Below are 25,754 nucleotides of genomic sequence, written 5' to 3'. Positions count from 1 at the left end.
TTTTCCTCATTCCTTCTGCTTTTATTATGTGGAATTATACTGAAAGGAAGAGTCATCCCTTCTCCCCTCACTCATTCATTTTTATCAGTATGTGCTCATATTTACTTCATTTCTTTTTTTTTTTCTGGTATTTATTCTTTGGGTTGTGTTCCAATACTTCCATTATTAGTTTTGCTCAAACTGTTCCAGCTCTGGCCATTGGGAGCTATTTCAAGTTGTCTCCTGAGTCTTTTCCCTCATCTGTGCTTTTTTTTTTTTTTTTTTTTTTTTGAGTGCTTCCTTATCCTTTAGCACAACAAGATGTTCTGGTCTTATCTAGTATTTTCCCTGCCCAGCCCTTCTCAAGGAACTCTGGCTTCTTTTATAGGACAATGGTATTTCAAAAGGATCTTCAACTTTTGTTTCAGGATGATAGATGCAGGTATTTTTAAATGTTTCATTATGAAAAATTAAAAATGTACACAAAAGTAGACTGGTATAATTAACTCTCATGGATTCATCATTCATTCTTGATAATGACTGTGCCAAACCTATTTTTTATTCTGTTTTTTTCTCCTTGGAGTATTTGAAAATTAATCCATACTTAATGACATATTACCAACAAATATCCCAGAATCTATCTTATCTAATTTATGTTTTTAATAAAACATACCCACCACATCCTTATCACACTTAACAAAATTAATAACTCACTCCTTAATATCTAATACTCTACAAATTCATATCTCCCTGTTTCAAAACTGTCTTTTTATATTTGGCATATTCAAATCAGGGTTCAAACCAGGCCACATACAGTATTTGGATGCTTTGCAGTCTCTTTTAAGAAATAAGATAATAATAAACAGTGCTCCTCCCCACCCTCCATGCTTTAAAAAAAAAAATGATTTGTTAGAGAAACAGAATCACTGGTGCTGTAGAATTTCGCATTCTGTATTTGGGTGTCATTTAGCTTATTCCTTCATTCTCCACATTTCCTGAAACTCAGTGGTTAGACCTAAAAGATTGATTAGGTTCAGGTTCATTTTTTAGTAAGACTCCTTCATTGGTGGTGCTGGGTGCTTACTTCATCACCTCATGAGCACTTCAAGCTGGCTGACTTGCTTTTAGTGATACTAAGATTGCTTGGGTTCAAGTAGTGTCAGCCTGGTCCTTCCATTATAAAGTTCCCCATAAATTTTCCCCTAATGGTTTTAGCATTTGCTGACAATTGTTGCTTAAATCCATTATTTCATTGGAAATTGCCAAATGACAACTTTCTAGTTTTATCATTCCTACTGCATTTGTTATTTGGAATTCTTCTTTAAATCTTCTCTGGAATAGAGTTCCTACAGAATAGGCAAGATACATGCTTGAGTCTTTCTTTTATTTATCAATTTTTAGATGTTCCAGTGATGACAAATGAGATTTTTAGTATTATGAAATTCATGGACTTATGTATATTTGCTGTGTTTCATTCTATAAGACATTTTCTTTGTAATGCTTGGATTTCTCCATCTTAGGCATGAGAGCTACTTCAAATTGGCTCCTGTGTCTTTTGACGGATACCAATCAACTTTGATAGCTTCCTTTCTTCTTGGTATCTGGGGATGTCCCATGTTCATCTTGTACATTTTCTGCCGCAGGCCTAGAATCAGTAATTTCTCTAAGCAATCTACATTCTTTTCAATAAAGAATAGCATTTATAGATGACTCTTGAAAGCTCAGATGCTTGTTGCTCATGATGCATGCTTATTTTTTAAAAGGCGAGTTTATATTAATATTTTCAATTAAATTTACTCCTTCAAGGCGTTAATTTATTTGATTTTATTATTGTGTATTCTCTCTCTTAAACCTGAAATCTCAGTTTATAATGACATCAACATGATAACATATGCTTTATCTTACGATACATGATTTAATTGTGTCGAAATAACATTACCGATACTATTAACAACTAAACTTCAGAATAGGGTGTAAGTTCAGTGGATTTTTGACAAGAATAGCCATGTGACCACCACCATGATTAAGATATTTCTGAATATGCAAATGAACCGTGACCAAACTACATGCAGAGAAAGAACTCTGACCCACAACCTGCAGCAGTCAGCTTAGGAAGCCAACCTACTATGTGCAATAACCAATCCAGGAAGTCAAACTACTATGTGTAACAATCAGCCTAGAAAGTCAAATAGCTTGGACTATTTAGCACCCCGTCTAGAAAGTCAAATAGCCTGGTTCAAATGGCCTGGACTTGATTAATAATTGACAACTTCCCTAATTTTGGCCCCCACTTCTAACTTAGGACCTACTGGAGAAAGCCAAATGTATATCTTTAACCAATCACCTAGGATACCCGACTTCTAGTTAGCCCACCTACAGCTTCCCATGCCAACAGCCTCCAATCGGGGCATACCTGGCACCTTCACTATTTTCCATTTTGTACTGCAGCATGGTACTCTATTATGTGTTTGTGCTATAGATTATTCCATTCATATATTATATTATAATATATATTATAATATTCAAATGAGGAATATTTGAGCTATTTGAAATGTTTTGCTCTTATAAACAATGTCACATGCCTGTGCATGTGTCATTCTATATTTTTGCTAAAATATCTTTGGATAGAATTCTAGGAAAAAAATAAATTGCTGAGTCAAAGAGTAAATATATATGTAGTTTTGCAAGATATTGTCAAATTCCTCTCCTACAGGATTTGTACCCTTTTGCATTTCCAATAGCAATGAATGAGAAGACCCATTTTTCCACTTCCAGTGAGATATTGTTAAAGTTTTGAATTTTTGCCTATCTAATAGATGAGAAACAGGGTTATATTGTAGATTTAATTTAAATTTCTCTTATGGGCAAGTTTAAATATCTTTTCATATGTTTAAATGTCATTTGCAATTCTTTTTAATGACATGTCTGTTCATATCATCTTAATTTTTTAGCAAATTGCATTGTTGGTCTTTTTAAAAAAGATTTATTTATATATTTTAGAGAGAGAGAGCAGCGGGGAGGAGCAGAGGAAAAGAGAGAGGGAGAGAAACTTAAGCAGACTCTACACTGAGCATGGAGTGGGATGTGGAGCTCGATCCCATGATCCTAAGATCATGACCTGAGCTGAAACCAAGAGTTGGATGCTTAACCAACTGAGCTACCCAGGTGCCCCTGTATTGTTGGTCTTTTTAACCCCTCAAGTTAAAGAGAACTCCATTTATGAAAAATATTAGTATGTTTGCGTGTTTTCCAGGTTTGTCATTTGTTGTTTGATTCTTTATAGTATTTTTTCATGCAAAGTCATCTTATATTTACGTAGTTAAATTAATCACTTTTTTCTTTATTATTTCTCAATTTAAGTGATAGGTAGCAGTTTTTCCCAATCTCAGTTTATAAAAAAATTCACTCATGTTTTCTTCTAGTAGACTTCTAGTAGATTAAATGTAGTCCTTTTTAACAGCTTTATTGAGATATAATTTACATACCATACAATTCATTCAAAGTGTACAATTCAGTGACTTTTAGCATATTACATTATTATTACTTCTCATGGTGGTAAAATATATATAACATTTTTTTGATCATACTGTAAACATACAATTCAGTGGTATTAATTATATGCACAATGCTGTGCAGCCATGACTACCATCTATTTCAATCTTTTTCTTCATCCCAAACAGAAACTCTGTAAACCATTCAGCAACAACTCCCCATTTTTGCCTTCTTCCAGTCCCTGGTAACCTCCTACCTACTTTCTGTTTCTTGATTTGCCTATTCTATATACTTTATGTAAGTAGAATCATGCAATATTTGTTCTTCTGTGTCTGATATTTCACTTAGCACATTTTCAACATTCATCTATGTTGTGGCATGTATCAGAACATCACTGATTTTTGCAACAGAAAAATATTCCACTGTAGGGATAGACCACATTTAGTGTCTCCATTCATGTTTATGGATATTGGGGTTGTTTCCATCTTTTGACTGTTGTGAATAATGCTACAATGAATGTTGGTGTGCAAACAACTATTCAAGCCCCTGTTTTCAACTCCCTTGAGTATATACTTAGGAGTGAAATTGCTGGGTCATTTGGTAATTCGGTGTTTAGCTTTTGGAGGAAATGTGAAATTATTTTCTATAGTGACTGTACCATTTTACATTCCCACCAACAACATATAAGGGCTCCAATCCTCTGCATCTTAGATAGTACTTGTCATTTTCTGTTTTTATTTTTGTTTTTAAAGCCATCCTAGTAGGTGTGAAGAGGTATCTCCTTATGGTTTTATCTTGTATTTCCTGTGACTAATGATGCTGAGTATCTTTTCTTGTGTTTATTCTATACCTTCTTTGGAGAAATGTCTATTTGAGTCATTTTTGAATTGGGTTGTCTTTTTGATACTGAGTTGTAGGAGTTATTTACATACTCTGGTTATTAAACTCTTATCAGGCACATGACTTGCAAATATTTTCTCCCACTCTGTAGGTTTGTTTTTTACTTTTTTAATAATGTCCTTTGATACAAAAGCAATTTTGATGAAGTCCAATCTGTTTTTTTCTTTTGTTGCCCATGCTTTTGTTATGATAAAAATCCATTGCCAAATCCAAGGTCCTGAAGATTTACCCCTGTATTTTCTTCTAGGAATTTTATGGTGTCAGGTCTCACATTTAAGTCTTTAATTCATTTTAAGTTGATTTTTGTGTATGGTGTAAGATAGGGGCTTCATTCCTCTACTTGGGCATATCCAGTTGTTCTAGTACCATTTGTTGAAGAGATTATTTTTTCCTCTTTGAATGAATTTGGCACCCTTGTCAAAAATAGATGTTTAGATTTATTTCTGAACTCTCAATTCTATCCCATTGGCCTATATGGCTATCCTTATGCCAATACCACACTGTTTTGATTACTGTAGCTTTATAGTAAGTTTTGAAGTTGGGAGATGTGAGTGCTTCAGCTTTGTACTTCTGTTTTAAGATTGTTTGGCTATTCTGGCACCCTTGGAATTCCATATCATTTTGAGGGCTGACTTTTCCATTTCTGCTAAAAAAAAGCTGTTGGGATTTTAACAGAGATTGCATTGAATCTGTAGATTGCTTTGGGTAGTACAGACATCTTGACAATATTACTTCTTCCTATCCATGAATGCAATATTTGCATTAAAACACATTTCACTGCAATTCACAAAGCATCACTTTATTGTCATATAAATAATAGTCATTGATGAAGGAAAAAACGAAATCATGACTATTGATATTTATCTAGGGAACCATTTTCATAGAACACTGATGAAGGAACATGGTATACATCTTCAGAGTGGCAGGGGACACAGGGACAAGCACACCAGATTGAAAGCATAAAAGCATATTCTCATAAGAACCAAACAATCTTTGTTGTTGGAGGACCAAATAGAATCATCATTAATGTAAGTAGAATCAAAATTCACAATCTGTAAGTCCTTCTTAAGATATGCATGATTCAGCTTATTTACAGTTCGAGCAAAGGCATATTTAGAAGCACAACTATATGCTTCCAAACTGTACACTTTCTTGAAGTGCAGATCAAAAAATGGATTGTCCTAGAAAAAAAAGAGAGACATGATTGTTTGTAGCCCGGAAAGTAGCTAAATTTCCTGGGGATTCTCTCATATTCTCTTACATATGCTTATTGATTGTAAAGTATCAGTATCAAACAGATTTCTAAAATCTACAAACGAACTTTCTAAAGCTATTTGATTTAAACATATTGCTTTTAAAGAAAACAATAATATGGAAGATTACTTTGGAAGCATCTGTAACTTTTCAATTATCCAAATAAAACATGCCTCAGAATGCACAGTTATCAAGTCCTCCCAGGGTAGTGAGTTTGAGAGGATACATGGGGATGGAAAAAGAAAATAAATCCCCTTACATACTTCTGGAGTGGAGAAAAGATGTCTCCATTTCTTTCCTAGGAAGTTGATCCCTTGTGCTATTCCAATGGTAGCAGGGGGAACAAACCATAAGAGACTCTTAATTATAGGAAACAAACTGAGAGTTGATGAAGGGGAGTGGGGTGTGGTGACAGGGTAACTGGGTGATGGATGTTAAGGAGGGCACAGGATGTAATGAGCACTGTTGAATCACTAACCTCTACCTCTGAAATCCATAATACATTATATGTTAATGAATTGAATATAAATAAATAAATAAATAAATAATAAATAATAAATAATAAATAAAAGAAGGGGGAAACACAGGATGGCAAGATTAGCTTTTGCCATACTATATCACCAGCTTGCTGGTTAATAGCAAGTTGATAGCAAAGAATTACCTTTGAAGTTAATAGCTGGGATCATTAAATCATTTGACTGAAAGTGTCAAATTACTCAAGACTGCCTCTATTGATTGCTCTAGGTTGTTGCTGTATTTTTAGTGGAGATGTTTTAAGAACAAGTGGACATCAAACTTCATCTAGGTCCTATCTGCTAAAATAACAATAATTGCTGTTACTAAGAGCAGTAACAACAATGCCTTGAATTTATAAAATGCTTTTCAGTTTACAAAACGCTTCCACATTCATTAACTGCCTAACCCCTAACTCTTTTTGAGGCCAGAGGTTTTGAATTATTTATCTTTGTGTTCCTAGTGCTTATCTATGGCAAATACTAAGTTCTCAACAAATGTGTGTTGAACTGATCAGAAGTAATCCTATAAAAAGAGAAGTGGAGGTAAACATTGCCGTAAATGACAAGGAGGGGGAGAGAGGTGAAACGAGACTATTAATAATTTGTTACCATGTAGTGTGTAAACATTATACAGAAACAGCTTGCACATTTGCATTTTTCTTTTAAATGGGAAAATTCTTGCAAGAGGCAGGAAAAAGAACATGAGTTTTGAAGTTAGATAACCATTTTGACTCTCTGATGTTAACCATGGGCAAAGTACTTATCTAATCTGATCTTTACTTTTCCCCCCATTTTAGGTATGGTTGCTATGAAATGTATATGAGAATAATTATAAAAACTGCATAGTGTAGAGTTTAATAAATAATAGTCCCAAAGCTGCCCTCAAAGGTTGTGATACTGGTGTGAATACTACCTTGCTTCATATCATTAAATAAAAAAAAACAACACAATGCTTTCAAACAAGAATGTACAAAAGTTACATGATTTTAAATGCAGTGTTCCCATGAGCCACACCTTGCAAAATTTTTCCTGGCTGTCATAATTGCAGCATTAACGACACTTCTGCAGGAAATCTCAGTAAAAGGAAATCACACCCATTCCATCACCACAAAGTAATCATGCTCTTTATATCGTTTTCTCTAAAATATTTTATCCTTATCCTGTAGAAAATATCCATTATCCCTTTGGGATACTCAGAGGGGATTATTTTTCTACTTTAAGCCTAGTAATTGATGCCTGAGCAGACATGTACATAGAATACAAGGGCCTCTTTCCCTCTCTTTCTCTCCCTCTCCATTCTCTTGTTCTTTTTTCCATAGAATCCTAGACCTAGAAGAGGGTCTCATGGATCATCCAGTGACCTCTTGCTTAGCTGGGACAATAGTTTCCAGGGAGGTGGAGCCCAGGTCACACTTGTAGTTGGCAGAGCCAGGATAAGAACCAAGATCTCAATCAGCTCAGTCGAATGTTTTGCTATACTGTTCCGCCTCCTGGTACACCATATCACTCTCCAAATCCCCAGTCCTTATGATTTCTGCTTTATAGATTGACTTCAATTTCAATTCCATTGCATTTTAAAGTTGACAATTCTCTGGCTCAAAATTATTCTATTTAAAACCATGTCATTGCTATTGAGAAAAATATAATAAGTGCTGACTTCTGAGGTTTCAATTCCAAGAAAGAAGAGAAGTAGAAATTCTCAGAACAACTGGGATATTTTCATTTCATCCACAGAAAATAAATATTTAAAAGAACTGATTTTTGGATATTATAGGTTTTTTTTTTCCTGGCACTTTAGTATTTTAGGTCCTAAAATGATGAGAAAATTAGAAATACTCAACTTCTCTTTTGTTTCTAGTTCACAATCAAAGATGATGATCTTCAACGGGAAAGGGAAGAATCAACAAGGTTGAGATAGAATTAAGGTCAGGAAGGTGAGGAGAAAATAGAGCACAGAGAGCTGCTTCCAGGGAATCTAAGTGACAGGCTTGCTGAATACAACCCCAGGCACTGACCAAGCTTGTAGAAAATCATTATGCCATCAGTAATATTTGAAAACTTGAGAGAAAAATAAGAAAAGAAAAATGAGTGAAAATAGAGGGAGGGATGATTAATTCCTGAACATTGATTTCTTTTTAAAAAATATTTCTTTTATTTATTAAACAGCACAGTAAGATTTTTGTTTTTAGAGAGTGAGAGAGAGTACATGAGTAGGAGGTGGAGAGGGGCAGAGTGAGAGGGAGAGAGAATCTTAAGCAGGCTCCACACTCAGTGTGGATCTTGATGCAGGGCTCAATCTCACAATCCTGACATCATGACCTGAGCTGAAATCAAGAATCAGACGTTGGGATGCCTGGGTGGCTCAGTGGTTGAGCATCTGCCTTTGGCTCAGAGTATGGTCCTGGAGTCCCAGGATCAAGTCCCACGTCAGGCTCCCTGCATGGAGCCTGCTTCTCCCTCTGCCTGTGTCTCTGCCTCTCTCTTGCTCTTTGTCTCTCATGAATAAATAAATAAATAAAATCTTTAAAAAAATTAGATGCTTAACCAACTGAGACACCCAGATGCCCCTTGACATTGATTTCTGATAAAATTCAATGCAGTATAGAAATTTTGGCAAGTACATAAAGGTATAAAGATGAAATAATAACTTAGAATATGTAATCTTATCAAATAGAGATAATTATTGTCAAAATACTGCTTTCTTTCATATATACATATTCATGCATACATATACCTATGTATATTTTTTGTATTCAAATTTAAGGTTTAGATTTCAGTTTTCAATAATATGAAATATTCTAAATATGCAAAATGAGATAATAGTACAGAAAAGTTTTGTATTTGGCTGACTTTAAAAAAACTTACTAAATGATGAACAATTGTGTCCTGAGCCATTCTTATGGATACATGATTTTTAATGACAGTGTCACATTCTACCATATTGATGTGCAATAGTAACTATTTCCTAAATGTTCAACATTTAGGTTAAATGTATTATCAGAAAAATGCTCTGTGAATACTCAGGGGAAAAAAAGCAATGAAATCCAGCATGTTTTCACCAAGAAGTCATGCCAAACATGCAAAATTTTAAAAATAGGATTGATTCCTAGGTGATGATATCAAGACAATAGCAAATAGCATATATTGATTTCAGTAAAGATCATAAGGGCAAAATACAGGTATTCAGACTAGATAATTAAGTAAGTATATAAGTAAGTATGGCAAAAGTAAGTGCTTATGTCTGTCTGTTTCACCGCTGTATCTTCAGAGACTAGTAGAATCTGGTATACCACAAATTCTGGATGAATGAATGAATGAACGAATGGATATATGAATTTGTAGAGATGTTAAACAAGCAGCTCAAAGAAGGCAAATTAATAGATTTCTGGGTAAAGTCTAGCTCCACCCCTGAATAGCTTTGTGACCTTGGGCAAGTCAATTAACTCTTTGAGTTTCGTTTTCCTCATCTGTAAATTGGAAGTAATAACTGAATCTAATTCTATAGGGTTTTGTAATGATTATGTGAAATTATATAAGAAAAGAGCTTCATGTGGTTCCTGGCATCTGATAAGAGTTTACTAAGTGTGAGATGGTAGCAGGGAGCGTTATTACAAGCGGTGGTAATAGTAACTCATCAATTACCTACAGGTTACCAGATGGCACTTAGCTCTGCCTGTCTCATCATTTTTATTATTGATGAATTAAGTCCTACATATTGTGCTCATTAAATCTGCATCATCATACTACAGTGAATATTTGACAATTTGATAGGTGGGAACAATAGGCCAAACTAAGAATATGGTATTCTCTAGGATTAAGAATAAATAAGCTTAAATTCTAATTTATCCAGCAAAACCACAAATACTTATTGAATGCTTAATATCTATAAGGCAGAAGGCTATGATAAAAGATGAAAAGTCATGGTCTCAGTTTTTTAGGTTTCCATCCGGAGGGGAGATAGAGTAAGCCAACTGCAGTTTGTAGAATTATGTCTGTAACACATTTATTCTTCAATGCAAGGGGGGTTTGGGGGAAGGGAAACAAGAGTAGGACTTTACCCAATGGGGAATCTGGGAATGGGGTGAGAGATGGAGGTGACTGGGCATTTTAAACCTTGACAGTCAGCAGTTAAGCACTGATGATATATACGGTTTAAGGCGGAATGACCAGAAATAATGGAGCCAGATCACCAAGGGCCCTAATTTAAATTTTATTCTCTGTAAGTAGAAGCTATGGCAGATCAGGTTAATTGGTAATTCATGCACAAAAGACTTGGAGTTTCAGGTAAGCGTTTAATAGAAATAAAGAATTCAGAACCAAGGAAATACAAGCCAGTCTCACTAATTGTAAAGTATTGTATTTAATTTTGGGAAAGCTGGAGCATTCCAGGGAAGAGAAAATAGTGTGGTGAGGGTGTTGTAGCAATGTCATGGGAAAGAAATCACAACAATGCTACTATTTCTTAGCATTTGTATTGTCCTATCATGTTATCTTATTTGATCTTCATAATGAAAGTTATTTAAAGAATAAAATGAGTACCTTTGACTTAGAAAACCTGAGGGAACATTATAATCATCTTCAAATATTGGAAAGGCTGCTATGTGAAAGGAGGACTGGATTTTTTCTAAGTTGCCCCAAATGGCAAAACCAGAACTGATGGGTGGATGTTAGAGTGAAGCAGATTTTTGGTTAAACATAGCAGGAAATTAAAAATAAAGTATGGCAATTCAGAAATTGAATGGATTTCCTCACATGATAAAAGTTTCCCATCAGTGGAAGAATTCAAGGGGAAACTGAGAAAACCACTCTTCAAGTGGTCAAAGTGAAAGATTGTCATGTAAACCTCCCACACCACCTTTCAAATCTAAGGTTGTAGGATTTCTGGAGGATCAAGTGGCTAACTGACAGTAGTTTGAAGACAATGAGGAAGGAATCTTCAAAATTTAATGGAGGAACTTGGGGAGAGGGTGGTGGTGGAAACATCACATAAAGTTTTAGGATTGACTGGCAGATTGTTCTTTTTTTTTTTTAATTTTTATTTATTTATGATAGTCACAGAGAGAGAGAGAGGCAGAGACATAGGCAGAGGGAGAAGCAGGCTCCATGCACCGGGAGCCTGATGTGGGATTCGATCCCGGGTCTCCAGGATCGCGCCCTGGGCCAAAGGCAGGCGCTAAACCGCTGCGCCACCCAGGGATCCCAGATTGTTCTTAATCTGTTAAGAATCTCTTGGGAAAGATGCTTTTAAATTTAATAGACAAAAATTCAAACTTCAACTTAGAAAAACGGAACAAAAAACCCAGTGGATTATCCCAGCAAAATAACCCATACCACTAAAGAACAATATGTCATCTTAACAGTATATGCCAAGAATAATATGAAGTAGGACATTGAACATAAAGATTTCTAGCATATTGATCCCACATCTCCCTTACAAAACATAACACTTACGGTATCTGCTTCTTTTCCATCAATCATCTGCAGATCGTTCAAAGACCACTTTTTTGTTACTTCATATTTTTCATCTAAACCTATTCTGTAGTGTTTCACCATAATTATTTTTACTTCTTCATTTTTCGTCACTGTAGGACAGAAAAACACTTAGTTTACATGAACTCTTGGAATAAATTATTCATCAAGTTATTTTATTTTTTTGTACTTTTAGGGATTTATGTACCTTCTTTTCATATAATGAGTTTAAGCCTACATCCTATCTGTACCCCAATTATAAAGCCTGACATATCTAAACCTTCATGAGTATGCTCTCTAATTTGCTCCATATGTTAATTTAATTTTTACTACAACTGTGTTTACATGCTGCCGTCGAAATTTCTGTCAGATGGAACACTGAGCTATGTGCTTTCAGCTATGAGCTTTGTGGTGGAGAATGGGATTCGACTCATGGCAGGAAATAAGAGGCTTAGTGTTAGCATACAGTCAGTGCCAAAGTATTTACCAGAACAAATTGGAATTTTAATTTATGACAATATGGAAAGTGAGGTCAGGAAAGCAAACAGTTCTGCTCACACAGCAACACAGGGTTGAAGAGTGATCATACAAATACAGGTCTGTATGTCTTCTAAACATACTGTACTGAACTGTCTTCTAAAGTTGCTGTGAGAATTTTGACATACAAGTACTTGCATCATAGCTACCATTGACCTGTTTGATTTTGTTTGAGATTTTTTTTGTTTGAGACTTTTAATCTTCTTTAGCATGTCTCCAAATATTAGCATTCAAAGTGTGCCATCAAAACAAAAAGCTTTAGTACTATACTTTGAAAGGCAAGAGAAAACCATGGCTTATTTGATGTGAACAAAGTGAGGGAAATAATTTCCCGGCCTTAAAATCCTTAATCTCATATGAACACATCAGAAGAATCAATATTTGATGTTAGAGCTCCTGAAATGAAAATTATCAGTGAATAAATAAAGGGGGTATTTACTGAGAATCTGCTATTTACCTGATAGAACTATTACAGATGCCAGAGGTGATACAAGGATGAAACATGGTCCCTGCCCTCTAGAAACTATGATTTTGTTGAGGAGACAATGCTAACATGCATAAGTCACATAAAATATATAGTTATGACATACAATGCTATATAAGTATATTATAAAGTAGTGGCAATTGGAATTGAATATCTGGAAACTTCTTTCAAGATGGATGATGTCACTTAGAGAGTTGCAAGCCAGTTCTGTCCTCTAAGAGTGAGACTGGAATTTGAGGAACTCTCTTTTCATTCTGGAAAGTACCACTCTGGCATGTCCTCTTGGTTAAGAAGATATAAAGCAATACATTATGATATAATGCTAGATAAGCAATGTGCAACAAACTATATGCTCACCAGGAGTTCTGAGGAGGGAGAGGATTGGAATAGTTAAGGAAGGAATAGTGGGAGAAATAAAATTTGAGAGAGGATTTAAAATGAGTCCTGTTTGTGAAGGCAAGGATGATACTGAGAGTGTTTCCAGGTGAAGGACAGCATGAGGAAATTAATGACAGAGAAGCTGAGACTTATCAAGAGAATTAGAGAAAGTGGACTATATAGATTGGTGGGTGTTAGGATATGGTGGGCAATAGGACTGCCTATGTCGAGAAGACTGTGAAAATGTTTTGAAAGCCTCTGGATTTGCAAAGGGACAGAAACCACTGAGGAGTTGTGATATTTGGATCCTTCCTCTAGTAGAAGGGATGGCTTGCTGGTCTGGACTGTGAGGGCTCCAGAATTGGGGCTGGTGAATGGAGTAATTATCCTCTGAGGGCGGAAGTGATACTGAAATTAAGGCCACCAGTTGATCTTAGAGTTGCTCAGTGAGTTTGATCCCATAGAGAAGGAATCTGATCAGGCTGACAAATCTAAGAGGTCATTCTGTCAAGTGTTCAGTGAAAGCTCATACAGTGATACATATTCAATAAATCCTCTTCCCTCCCTGAACAGGAGGCTAGTACAGTGGTGCCCTGTTAAAGGAGTGTTTTTTTTTGTGGGGGGGGAGTAGGGATGCACAAGATACACTGAAGAAGGAGAAAAGAAAGGAGGACTGGAGATCCCTAGAAAAGGCAGTGAGGCTTACTGGGCTCTGGCTTTAGACATTTCAGATTCAAATCATGGACACCACTACTTAGAGTGTGGTCTGAGGAAATGACTTCACACCAGAGAGATTAAGCCTCCTTCTGCTCACGTTGGAAAGCACATCAGACTTCTACAAACTCAGAGGGTTTAAAGATTAAAGATAAGCTAGATAAATGAGGTAGGATAGTGCCTGGTTTGCAGTAAGTGGTTAAGTGTTTTATCTCATTTGTTTTAAGAGACTGTTGTAATCTAGGCATAGGATGTGAGCAATGGAATAGACATGGCAAATCTAAGTAAGATTTCAAATGAGGCATTGACAACACTTGATGGAAACCCATACAGGAAAGTATGGAGGGTAAACTGGTTGGGAACAATGATGATTGGTTGATTTATATCTTTACTTTTCATTTATTTTTTAAAAAAGGATTTTATTTATTTATTTGAGAGAGAGAGAGAGAGAGCATAAACAGAGGGAGGGGGATGGGAGAGGGACAGAGGGACAAGAAGACTCCTGCTCAATGCAAGGCTTGATCCCAGGACCCCCAGATCATGACCTGAGCCAAAGGCAGATGCTTAACCCACTGAGCCACCCAGGTGCCCCTATTTCTCTTTTTAAAAATATTTTATTTATTTATTTATTTATTTATTTATTTATTTATTTATTTATTTATGGGAGAGAGAGAGAGCATGCATAAGTGGATGAAGGGAGAGGCAGAGGGAGAGGGAGAAGCAGACTCCTTGCTGAGCAGGGAGTCCAATGCGATGTGGGTGCTTGATCACAACCTGAGCTGAAGGCAGACACTTAACCAACTGATCCACCCAGGCACCCCATGAGTTTACTTTTTGACATACAGACAAGGTATCCATAAATGATCTCAGAAGAGAAGGAGGTGGAAGTTTATAATTTAGGAGTAGAGATACAGAATAAGGCTTTTTCTGTGTGAACAGTTTTCCAAGACAAGTTTATAGGGAAAAGAGCAGAGGAAAGAGGCAAGATGGAGCAGAAAAGAAAAAGGTGCCAGCAGAGAGGTCTGGGAGGAGACAAACCCAACAATGCAGTGCCATGGAAATCAAGAGGACAGAGAATTTTAAAACTTGGAAACCATCCTGTGAAGTCACTTTGTTGGAGAAAGCAGAGTTCAGACCTGGCACTGAATCTGACTTAGGGAATACCATTTATTTCTTTCCTGAGGGCAGTTTCTCTGGAATGGTGAGGGCAGAAGACAACTTGTAGACGACTCCTTCTGCACGAATACTGAGTGCATACTGTGTGCCAGTTCCAGGGTTAGGTAGGATTGAAACAAAAAATAGGAAAAGACTAAAGGCTATGATTTAGATCACATACTCCAAGAGTTTGCAAGAGGAGGGATTGTATATTCTGGGGGACAAAGGGAGTGACTGAAGGGCATGTCCTTGAGAGGACCCGGACAGGAGATCTTAACTCAATCTCAAAATACTGTCCCAGAGTCTGTGAGACTCCTAAAACTGTCTGCAAAAATTGGTGGGTTTCTGCCTATGTGCTTTTCTCCAGCTCTAAGAAAGGTTCATTTCCACTGGTCTAGATGTTAGCTTTGGGAAGAGGAAATGATTAGAAAGGAAGCTATTAGGAAGGAAGCATGGAATGTCGAAGTGGAGGCGGAGTTGATTCTGTTAGACTTATTCAGGACAAGATCTTGAGGGCAGTTCCCTCCATTAAGAGGCAGTTGTATCTGTTCAGACAAAGGCTCTACCTCAGAACCAAAGGACAATGTTCTTGTTCTGACTAGCTGTCTCACTTGCTACTTAGGGTGTGGGAGAGAATGGGTATGGGAAGAAATAACTGGATACTATGTGAAAATGTAATCTGAAGCAAATTCCTCTGCTTCATCTACATGTTATGATAGTTAGCCAATTGCCTATAGGCTGATTCATTTCATTAATTTGATAAATATTAGAGTTCCCCTTTTGTACAAAGCCCTGTGCGAGGCATGAAAAAAATGAATTCCCATAAGGCACCAATCTTGCTCTCACTGAGATTACAGGGGGTATGGACTCAGAAAAAATGCATAATCACAGTGCCATGAATGAGGCACAGACAGGGTAATATAGGAAAATGGAGCAGGGACATCTTCATCCAACTGGTGGGGTCAGAGAGAGCTTCTTGAAGGGGGGTAATCTGAGTTGTAAGGGGCAGTGAGAGCAGAATAAAGAAAGGACTAGAGGAACTTCTGGAACAGCATGTGTACAAAAGCATGAAATACTTGACCCTTTTGAGTCATGACAGGTATTTGGTATTGTTGGCATGAAATGTGAGGGTGGGTAGATTGTAGGAAGCAGGTTAGGCAATAGGTCTGGAAGGGTCTAGAATCCTAGGCTAAAGAATTCAAATATTATCCTGAAAGGTGTGTGTATGGAGGGGTAGCTTGGGAGGAGGGTTGTCCCTGAAGAAGTTTAAGGGATAACTGAGCTTTAAATTCTAGAAAATTTTCTTGAGGAGTTCTATAAAGGATTGAGAGAGATGTTAAGAAGGTAGGATCTACCAGTTATCGAGTTTTTTTACATTAATGATTACTGTCCTAACTAACACTGAACTAAGAAAATAAGCACACTTTAAAAGTTAACCTTTTGATACAATGATGTAGCAAGAAACAGTACAGACTCCGAATTTGGCAAAAGTAGCCTCCTTTGGAGTCAAGGAGACTCCAAGAATTTTCTTTCGCCAAGAGTCAAAGAAGTTTACTCATGCTGGAGTGGACCCAACCCCTGATTTTCACACCTGGGCTCTGCTGCCAGCTAAAATTCAATGGCCATATCCACACTAACGCAGCAGCAAAGTGGAAACTCATCACATTGTCTTAAAACAGAAATGTGTTTATATAGTCAAAGTGTTAGAGAGGTGATTTTAGTAACATCAGAGGGGCCATTATGTAATTATGATTTAGTGAGTAATATCTATAGACTCATGGAATTTCAGAATAACCTGCTCAAGTATTAATACTTTAGTTAGCGTTTTCAGAATTACAGTCTTAACTTTATGCCAACCATTTATTTTCACTTTTAATTTCAAAAGAAACACTCATTAATAACTGCCTCTCTTACCATGGCAAAATAGTCACTGTAATTCATAAGGCTAGATGGAAAGAAGATTGGCTAATTCCACCAATATGATTTTGCAGAATAGAGGAAAAACGATAGCTCACAAATAAACTACATAGAAATGCTTTAAATAAACAAATGACTGTTATTTTATAATCTTAGTATTACATAATTGTTTTCATCATTGAAACTAAATAATATGAAGAAACCACCATGAGATATCAAAGATAGGAAGCCTCAGTGAAAATGTTTCAATATATTGATGATGTCTTGGGGTCATTGAGAACACTATTATTGATTTCACTAACAAAGCAATTTTCAAGGGACACCTGGGTGGCTCAGTGGTTGAGCATCTGCCTTTGACTCAGGGCATGATTCCGGGAGCCTGGGATCGAGTCCGCCATCGGGTTCCCTGCAGGGAGCCTGCTTATCCTTCCGCCTGTGTCTCTGCCTCTGTCTCTGTGTCTGTCATGAATAAATAAATAAAATCTTTTAAAAATTCTCAAATATATTTTTTCTAGAAATATTTTTATAACATCAATTCTTGGGCTATACTGAGTACTATAGATTGAATGTTTATGTCTCCTCCAAAGTTTATTTTTGAAATCTTAACCCCCAAAGGTGATGGTATTAGCAGTTGGGGACATTGGGAGGTGATTTGGCATCAATACACTTATACAAAGACTCCAGAGAGATCCCTTGCCCTTTCCACCATATAAGGTTACAGAAAGATGGTGATCTCTGAGGAGGTGGTCCTAACCAGACACTGAATCTACTAGAGCTATGATCTTGGACTTCCCAGTTTCCAAAACTGTGAGAAATAAATGTTTGTTGTTTATAAGGCTTGTTAATTTATTCTTATTTGACACTCTCTCATTGTTACTATTCTTACCATAAATAGCTTGACAAAATTGTTAGATTCCCTGGTTCACAGAGAAGTTCTGTTCTGACATTAAAATGTAATATGGGGGCAGCCCGGGTGGCTCAGCGGTTTAGCGCTGCCTTCAGCCCAGGGTGTGATCCTGGAGACCCGGGATTGAATCCCACGTCGGGCTCCCTGCATGGAGCTTGCTTCTCCCTCTGCCTGTGTCTGTGCCTCTCTCTCTCTCTTCCCGTGTCTCTCATGAATAAATAAATAAAATTTTTAAAAATAAAATAAAATGTAATATGTATGGATAATTTATAATACCATTCTCATAATTCTAGAAAATGCTATTTATTTTAAAATTAATATTTATAAACAAAAATGTTTTCCTAAGTATATGAGAATATTTAAAATAATCTGTATCTGAATATGCATATAATTTTATTTATAAAATGTATAACAATATTTCAATTTTCATTATGTATTAAATATAATGCTTATATATGTTTAGTGTGTATTGTTTTTATTATAAATATATATAGTATATACTATTTATACAAATATATTTCAGCATGTTATCACAGTAAATTAATTTTTCCATATATTTAAAAATATAATCCTACCTCTTATTTTATTTTTTTTAACATAATTTATCATATTTGTTTTTTTCCTAGTTAGGATTTAACAGGAGAGCACTATGTGCCTATGTGGGTGTTATTATCTCCATTTCAGAGATGATAACACTGAGGCCAGAGTGGTTAATTACCTTGCCCCAAATTTCACAGCTGGCAGGTGGACAAAGTAGAGCCAGGTTTTATACCATGTATGTCTGATCTCGAGCATTCTAGAATCCATTCTAGCATGTCCTGCTACTTCCCTATTAATTATGGTGAATGCTGGATGTACTATTTCAATCCTTTGGAATATCTTTAATTTATTTGCACCCATCATTGCACAAGTGACTTTTCCCTTTCTAGTGCCTGTGTATAAAAGGGCTCCTCCATCCTCTATAAGAAGATGCCTTTAACTGATAGGGATAACGATGTTCGAGGCTAGGGGAAGCTAATCTCAAGGAGAAATGACCATGCAAACTCTGAGTTGGGAAGAGACTGAGGTGCCAGGAAATCCTCAATGTAAATCCTAGTAAATACATAAAGGGAGATTGGGTTTAGGACATCTGATTTTTGACATCAATCAGGTAAGGTATCAAGATACAGTAAATCACAGTCATTTGGTTAAAAGACAGATTCTAATCAGATAAATAGAAGACAGATTCTAATCAGATAAATAGAAATTTTAACTTATCTAAACATACTTTTCTTTAGTTTGAAAAATGCCTGATGGAATTCAGCTGCTCTAGCCTTTGGTTCTTAAAATTTAGAACTGCTAGATTGTAGGATATAAAGAGAAAATTATAACCATCAGTCTCTACTCTGTGAAGGTGGCCAACATTCAAAATCGGGAGTTACCTGCCTTAATAATTGTAATATGACCTGTTGGATTCATATCAATAGAAATCTACTGAGTAAAGCATGATCAAAGATTAAAGTCTATCAGTCATCACATTGACTTCATTTTCAATTACCATTCTGCCTCAATGTACTTGAAATGGTCATAAAGAGATGTTACATTTAGGATAAGTGCTCTCAAATTGATGGATGTGATATAGAGGAGAGTTATGAAAAATTAGTGAATAAGTATCAGTTATAATGTTAACTTTTATCTGAAATATCACAATCTTGCTTTCTCTTCACATCTGAGAGGACCTTGTTTTTTTCTTCCTTACTTCTTACAGAAGAGAATCGTTGAATTTTACTAATTAAAATGATCACCTACTCTCCTTGGTCATTTTCCAGATGAGAAAATTGAACCCTAAAGAAGTTGCTTTCATACATGCTAACAATGTTAACCCCTTGACCTTCTGATCCGTGTTAAAATGATTCAGGTCATTTGTGAAAAAAGATAGCAGGTAACCCCCGTGCACAGTATCTTTCTTACAACTCAGGGATAACAGAAAAAAAAGACATTATCCATTTCCAAAAGTTTAATTCTAGGGGACTTTTTTTTTATAATGCATATAGGACAAGTTTAATTAATTATAGGGTTGAAGAGAGGAATTAAGATATATTTGGTTAAAAAAAGATATATTTGGTAAGTTAGATTTATACATTGCTAGGATTTTATTTTTATAAGTTTAAAAAAATTACTTGCATACTAATGTTACATGATGAGTAACTAACTTTATAAAGAGGATCATTATTAGTAACAAAATTATTAAATATTAATGTTGGAATAAGCATCTTCTCTAATATATTAAGTCAAAATACTTAAAGATATAGTGATTTCATGGTTAGGATGCAATATAGTTTCTAAAATTATTTCATTTGACTTTTTTCCATAACTTGCTTTCTTTCTTTTTCCTGGCCAGTTAAGTTTTTTACCTTGCTAGTACGCCAAGTTCTCATACTTTGTATTTATATAGCAACATATGCTAGGTAAAGCATTAGGTAAATATTAGTATGCTTATTATTGAGTAAATATTATTCTTATTAGGATTGATAGAATTTTTGAAAGTTCTTATCCATTTTATTTAAAGCTGTTTTGCTTCCCTTACAATACTTCATCTTGACAATTTTAGAGTCCTTCTGAGGCAATTATCAGGAAAAGAATTATAATAAGTTGTTTTCTGAAAATGCTGAGGTGTGTGCCTTAAAAAAGAAAGTCCACAAAGAACACTTAGAGTTTCTGAGCTCCTTCCTCCTAAGCCCCTGAGAAGTAGTAAAAGGCATGGATTGGGAAAAGGGAAAGCTATATATTAAATTCAGTAATGGCATAAACATTTCTGTCTAAATTCAGCACAAACATTGCAGGTTAGGCAAATCATAATTAAATGCAAAAGCCTATTCTCACATATGGATAATTTTTGTGCATTTTAAGAACATGAGGGAGAATCTGTATTTAGTTAAATAGTTTAGAGAGCAGCCTCTTATCCCTAAAGTTCCCACTTCATGAACTAATTTCTATGATTAAAGTATTGTTTCTGCAAGCATACTTCCTAGAAGAGAAAGAATTTTTAGAAGATCATTTCTCTTTTCAAAATAAACCACTAGGAAGTCTAAGTAAGCCCTTAAAAGAAAATCTAAGGTCTTTTTTTCTTTCTTAGCATGAAAAGACAGAATCTTAGTTATCCAGGCTGGTTGGAAATAGAGCTGTATAACTCAATTCTCCAGTGTATTTAAAAACATACAGAAAGCTCTCTGTTGAATTTTTAAAAATGGGCTCTTACACATTAAGGTTGCATACCATGCAAGTGAATTAAATAAAGGCTTGGAGACAAAATAATCAAAGCAGGAAAATACATACCCAGTTTTCTTCTGAACAATCCACCAAAATATTCTTAATACAATATTATTTTTCTGTCTTCAATTTTAGCACTGAAAATAAAATGCAGTGGAATCCAAATTCCCAAACTTGGCATAATTAAGCTCTATCACCTGAAGATACACGTGTTGTTACCATTCAGGAAAATAAATACAAAAATGTCCTTCTACCACCCAAGGCTCTTGTGGAGTTATTTACATTTTGAAGTGATAACAGAAAGAACAGATTACCTGACACGCAGAGGTAATACCTGTCCTGGACCGAGAACTCTATTTCAATAAACTCGTAGAGATTCTGTGAGAGTGGCTTAAACAGTTTCTTCTCCAAGTCCTCCTTCACCAATGATGACATTTCCTCCAGTTCCACTTGGCCTGATGTCTTGGCTCCAGATCACCCTTTGCTCTCCTTTGGCTCCCTAGATTTCTTGTTTGGGTTTGCACCTCCCAGCCCTCACTCTCTTAACTTCTCATTCCCAGCCAGACCCAGGCTCTGGGAGGCGGTCTGCGTGGTCAGACCCCTCACTGCGGTGCGTGCCCAGTGGCAGCGGCAGCAGCAGCCCAAATCCAGCTGCAGCACTCGCCCCACCGGCAATCCTCAGCATCCAGGCTCAAGAAGGCTGCTCTCTGGAGCTCTCCTGTGGTTTGCTGATGGGGAACACATTTCTGAACACCAGCAGCTATACTTGTGGAGTCCCTTGCTTTTTCTAGTCTAGTAGCGTTTTCCCCTTTCACATCACTCTGCAGAGGAAGACCAACGGCTTCAGCTTGATTCCATTATATAAATCAGCTGTCTGGCTCTATTGATTGGGATCATCTTCCATTAAGAACTTCGCTATCATCGGCAGGAGACAAAGCACCAGGGCTTGCTCCTGACACTTCCAACAAGTCTCTTGCCCTCCTTCTTTCCCTTCCTGCAATTCATCAGACCTTTGCTACCATGACAGTCAGCACCAATTCCTGTGTCCAAATAATTTTTTAAATGGGCTCACTTTGATGTTGTTTATTCTCATACGCACAAATAAAAATTTATTAAGGTATCTACGGGGGCAAAGCTTTATATTTGTTTCTTGGGAGGGTGAATTTTCTATCCCCAAGGAGCTCATAATCTAATCGAGATGACTACACCAAATAATTAGCATGAATGTTTAATTAGCATAAATGGCACAAAAGAAAACATAGAAAAGATATTTGTACCTGAAAAGTATCAGAGGAGGTGCTATGGGAGAAGCTCTGGAACTTGAAGAATGAGGGGAAAGTATCAAAGTGGAGGGGAAGGAGCCTATTCCACAGACCAGACACTGAGCCAAAGCCCTGCATTAGAAAGCTCAGGGAGTGTTTGGGAGGACAGGAAATAGTTTTCCTGAGTAGTAGCATATGTGAAAGTAAAAGATAAGACTGGAAAAATAGATTGGGGCCAGATCAGGAAGGGCATTGAATGCCAGATTAATCCTTTGGATTTTATTCCGTAGGAGTAGAGAGCCAGTGAAGGTTTTGGGGACATTCATCCATTCAAAAAATATTTCTCAAGGGCTGATTTTGTGCCAGGCTCTGTTCTAGGAACTGGGAAGACACAATGAAAATAACAGGTCAATTCTCTGCTCCTGTAGATCTTAGAGGGAAAGAGGGAAAATAAAGAAATAAAGCAGCGGCCATTCAGGGTGCACTCAGCTGCAAGTTACAGAACACATGACATAAAGTTGTAAGTAGGGAAGACTTCAAATAATGTCTCAGAATAAAATGTCTGCAAGTAGGCAGTTTCAAGGTTAGCTCAGGGCTCATAGAGGGTCCCAAGTCGTTTTGATTCTTCTGATCCTCAGCTGTTGGCTTTTTGTCCTTAGGCTGCTGTTGTTCAGCTCCAAAAAAGGAAGAAAGGGAGTCAGGGATTGGTAGCTCTTCTTGATTTCTCTTTATGTCAGAAGCAAACTCTCAGAAACCAGCCAGAGACTTCCCTCTATATCTTGGTGCCCAAGACTGGGTCACATGGCCATCCCTAGGAAACAAGTACTTGTCATTTTTGGTTCCTACCATGGGAAACAGGATTTTCTAACAAGGAGGAAGAGGCTGGGAAAGGCAGGCAATTAATAATAGTGTTCTATGGCTTCCAAATTAGCTTCTCTAAAGAAAAATTAATGGCATGGCTGTGGCTAGACTGAACTATGGGGTCCTGGGTGGGACATTTATCTCACTGAACCTCAGTTTCTTCATCTGAAGAATGATATCTAGGGTCTTTTCCTACTTTAATATCTCCTGATCTGTTTGTGATTCTGGGGCTCTAGTAAAACAACTTGGTAGACTACCAGAGAACTAGTATTATGCTTTTGGATATAGAAATGGAGAAGAGGGTGGGGCGCCTGAGTGGCTCTTTTGGCTCAGCGTCTGACTCTTGATTTCAGCTTAGGTCATGAAGTCAGGATTCTGAGAATGAGTCCCTGTCAGCCTCTACGCTGGGTGTAGAGCATGCTTGAGATTCTTTCTGTCCTTCTCCTTCTTCCCTTCTCTAAAAAAAAATGGGGAAGAGGACTTGAATGTAAGATATATTTGGATGATAAAATCAATAAGCCATGGTACCTAATTGGATATCAAAGGTGGAAGGTGGAGGTAATGACATAACTACTTTCCACTTCCATCTAGGGAATGAGATAATGGACCTACAGGGAGATTTTTAGAAGACATTATATACAGTTTATTAATTATTTCCTAGGTGTTTTAGTCCTCTATGGAGAACAATAACAACAACAAAAAACTGGTATGAGTCAGAATGCTTATCAACAGCATTGTCATTGAAATTTAATAAGATGCTTGTTTATGGAATTAAAAAAATTTTTTTTTCTCTCCTGTTAGAGTGTAAGTTTTATGAGGGCAGGAACCATGTTTCTTCTGCTTACCATACAACCAGGATATGTGATATGCAGTGTCTAGCACATTATCAACATTTTTGCATTCATTTATTCACTCAATTTATTTGTAAATATTTACGAAAAGAACAAAAAAGTAAATCAAATAGTCTTATAATAACTTTCTTTCATTTTTGCATAGCTGATTTTGCAGTTATATTTCCTCATAGCTGGAGTGGACAGTTATTAGTCTTTACCAACGACGTATTCAGTATCAATATCCATTTGCTCTTGTTGCCATGAATGCATGCACTTTAGCTGTGAAAGTCTCAACTGCACTTCCGCAGGAATACTACAACTTTCTCTGAAAGTTCTTAAGAGAAGAGTGGCTATATATTCCAGGATGGCCTTAAGTAATGTTGAAATGAGATGTTCAGAAGCTGACATAGTTCCAAATTGAAATATTTGCTATCAACAAGTGTGTTCAGGAATGATTTGCCAATTGGTTAGAATATTCTTATTGTATTGATTTGTTTGACAGTCTTAAGGGAAAAGTCATATTATAGTGCTAATAAATATTTTTTAAGGTCCTGAATCTTTCTGTAAGACCAATCTATCAAAACATTATCTACGTTATAAAGAATCAAAGGATTCAGGCTTAAAAGAATTACAAATGGCAATTCATCAAAAATGGAAACAAGCAGAATCTCCAGAGACCCTAATTTCTTTGTCAGTTGATAGGAATATAGTACAAAACTTTTGGAAACTAACATCAACAGAAGAGGTGATGGAAAAATAATGAAATAGACCCCCATAGTGTTCACTAAGATATTTAAGAGAATTATAATGGGTGTCTGGCTGGCTCAGTTGGTAGAGCATGTGACTCGAACTCAAGGTCATGAATTCAAGCCCCATGTTGGGCATAGAGATTACTTAAGATTTTTTAAAAAGATATTTTATAGAGCTATAAAAACATTTTTTCCTCATGGCCAAAGATTATTCTAGTCTGTAAATTTGTTTTCTGAAATGCAATGGAATTGTCAATGGGGAATATGATAAGGAAACCATTGGGAATTAATGGCATTTTTCTGGAAACCCTTATTTTTAAAACTCCAACATCCCCTAAATGTATTTCCTATGGAGAAGGAAATAAAAAAAAAAAACCACATTTATTTATTTATTTATTTGGGAGAGAGATAGAGAGACAGAGAGAGAGTGAGGAGGAGGGGTAGAGGGAGAGGTAGAGAATCCCAAGCAGACTCCACGTGGATCATGAAACTTGACTTTGGGCTTGATTTCATAACCCCAATATCATGACCTAACCTGAAATCAAGAGTTTGACACTCAACCTATTGAGGCAGGTGTCCCTGGAGGAGGAATTTTTAATACCTTACTGATGCATTATGAGGTCCCGCCAGTCCACCATCCTGGGTAAAGTAATGAAACTTATGTGTGTGTAGATATAGCTTAGCTGGTGTACAGGGAGGCAAATTACTCAGAAGAAAAGGCCTCCTTGGGAGTCCTATAAAACTCACAGATTAATTCACTTTTGTGTTAACTCCAGAACTGAAACCTGGATTCTACACAACCCCCAGCTGGAAGAGGTGACTATCATTTCTAAGTCTGTAAACAGTCCAGATCTTTTTTATTCTTAGATTTTTTTTTTTTTAGAGACCAAGGGACTACTTCTTTTTCAATTTTCAGTTTTGGAATTTTACTTTAACCATTTCTCAACCTAGTCTTTAAAAATTTTACATTTTCTTGTCACCATAGAATTACTTACTTGTGTAAGGTATCTAGGAGTAGGTGTCCTACTTGTCCATCACTAACAGGATAATGATGTGTAGGGCAGCCCCGGTGGCTCAGTGGTTTAGCCTGGCCTTCAGC

At 36.4% G+C, this 25,754-nt stretch overlaps 1 protein-coding gene across 2 annotated transcripts; it reads right to left on the bottom strand.

Annotated features, from left to right (window-relative positions):
* Positions 1-3,885: 3,885 nt before the first annotated feature.
* Positions 3,886-21,715, bottom strand: EXOC1L (exocyst complex component 1 like). Of its 2 annotated transcripts, none has more exons than XM_072775113.1 (3): positions 21,265-21,715; positions 11,592-11,722; positions 3,886-5,552 (listed from the first exon to the last, which is right to left on the bottom strand). In XM_072775113.1, the coding sequence occupies exons 1-3, from the start codon at positions 21,383-21,385 to the stop codon at positions 5,286-5,288; spliced, it is 519 nt and encodes a 172-aa protein (XP_072631214.1). In that variant the 5' UTR covers positions 21,386-21,715; the 3' UTR covers positions 3,886-5,285. The 2 variants fall into 2 exon arrangements, with proteins under 2 accessions (XP_072631214.1, XP_072631215.1); XM_072775114.1 differs by lacking the exon at positions 21,265-21,715 and adding an exon at positions 21,017-21,228.
* Between the last annotated feature and the right edge of the window lie 4,039 nt (positions 21,716-25,754).

This window comes from Canis lupus, chromosome 14, assembly GCF_048164855.1.
Source record: "Canis lupus baileyi chromosome 14, mCanLup2.hap1, whole genome shotgun sequence".
Lineage (NCBI taxonomy): Eukaryota > Metazoa > Chordata > Mammalia > Carnivora > Canidae > Canis > Canis lupus.
The sequence above is the reverse complement of the archived record's forward strand: the minus strand, read 5'-3'. Positions and strand labels throughout refer to the sequence as shown.

What these genes read in the sequence shown, in the direction of transcription:
- EXOC1L (XM_072775113.1), bottom strand. Translation starts at nt 21,385, where the DNA reads ATGTCATCATTGGTGAAGGAGGACTTGGAGAAGAAACTGTTTAAGCCA. An exon ending in GTATTACCTCTGCGTGTCAG is followed by an intron (nt 11,723 to 21,264) that starts GTAATCTGTTCT and finishes TCTGTCCTACAG; the next exon opens with TGACGAAAAATGAAGAAGTA. An exon ending in ATGGAAAAGAAGCAGATACC is followed by an intron (nt 5,553 to 11,591) that starts GTAAGTGTTATG and finishes TTTTTTTTCTAG; the next exon opens with GACAATCCATTTTTTGATCT.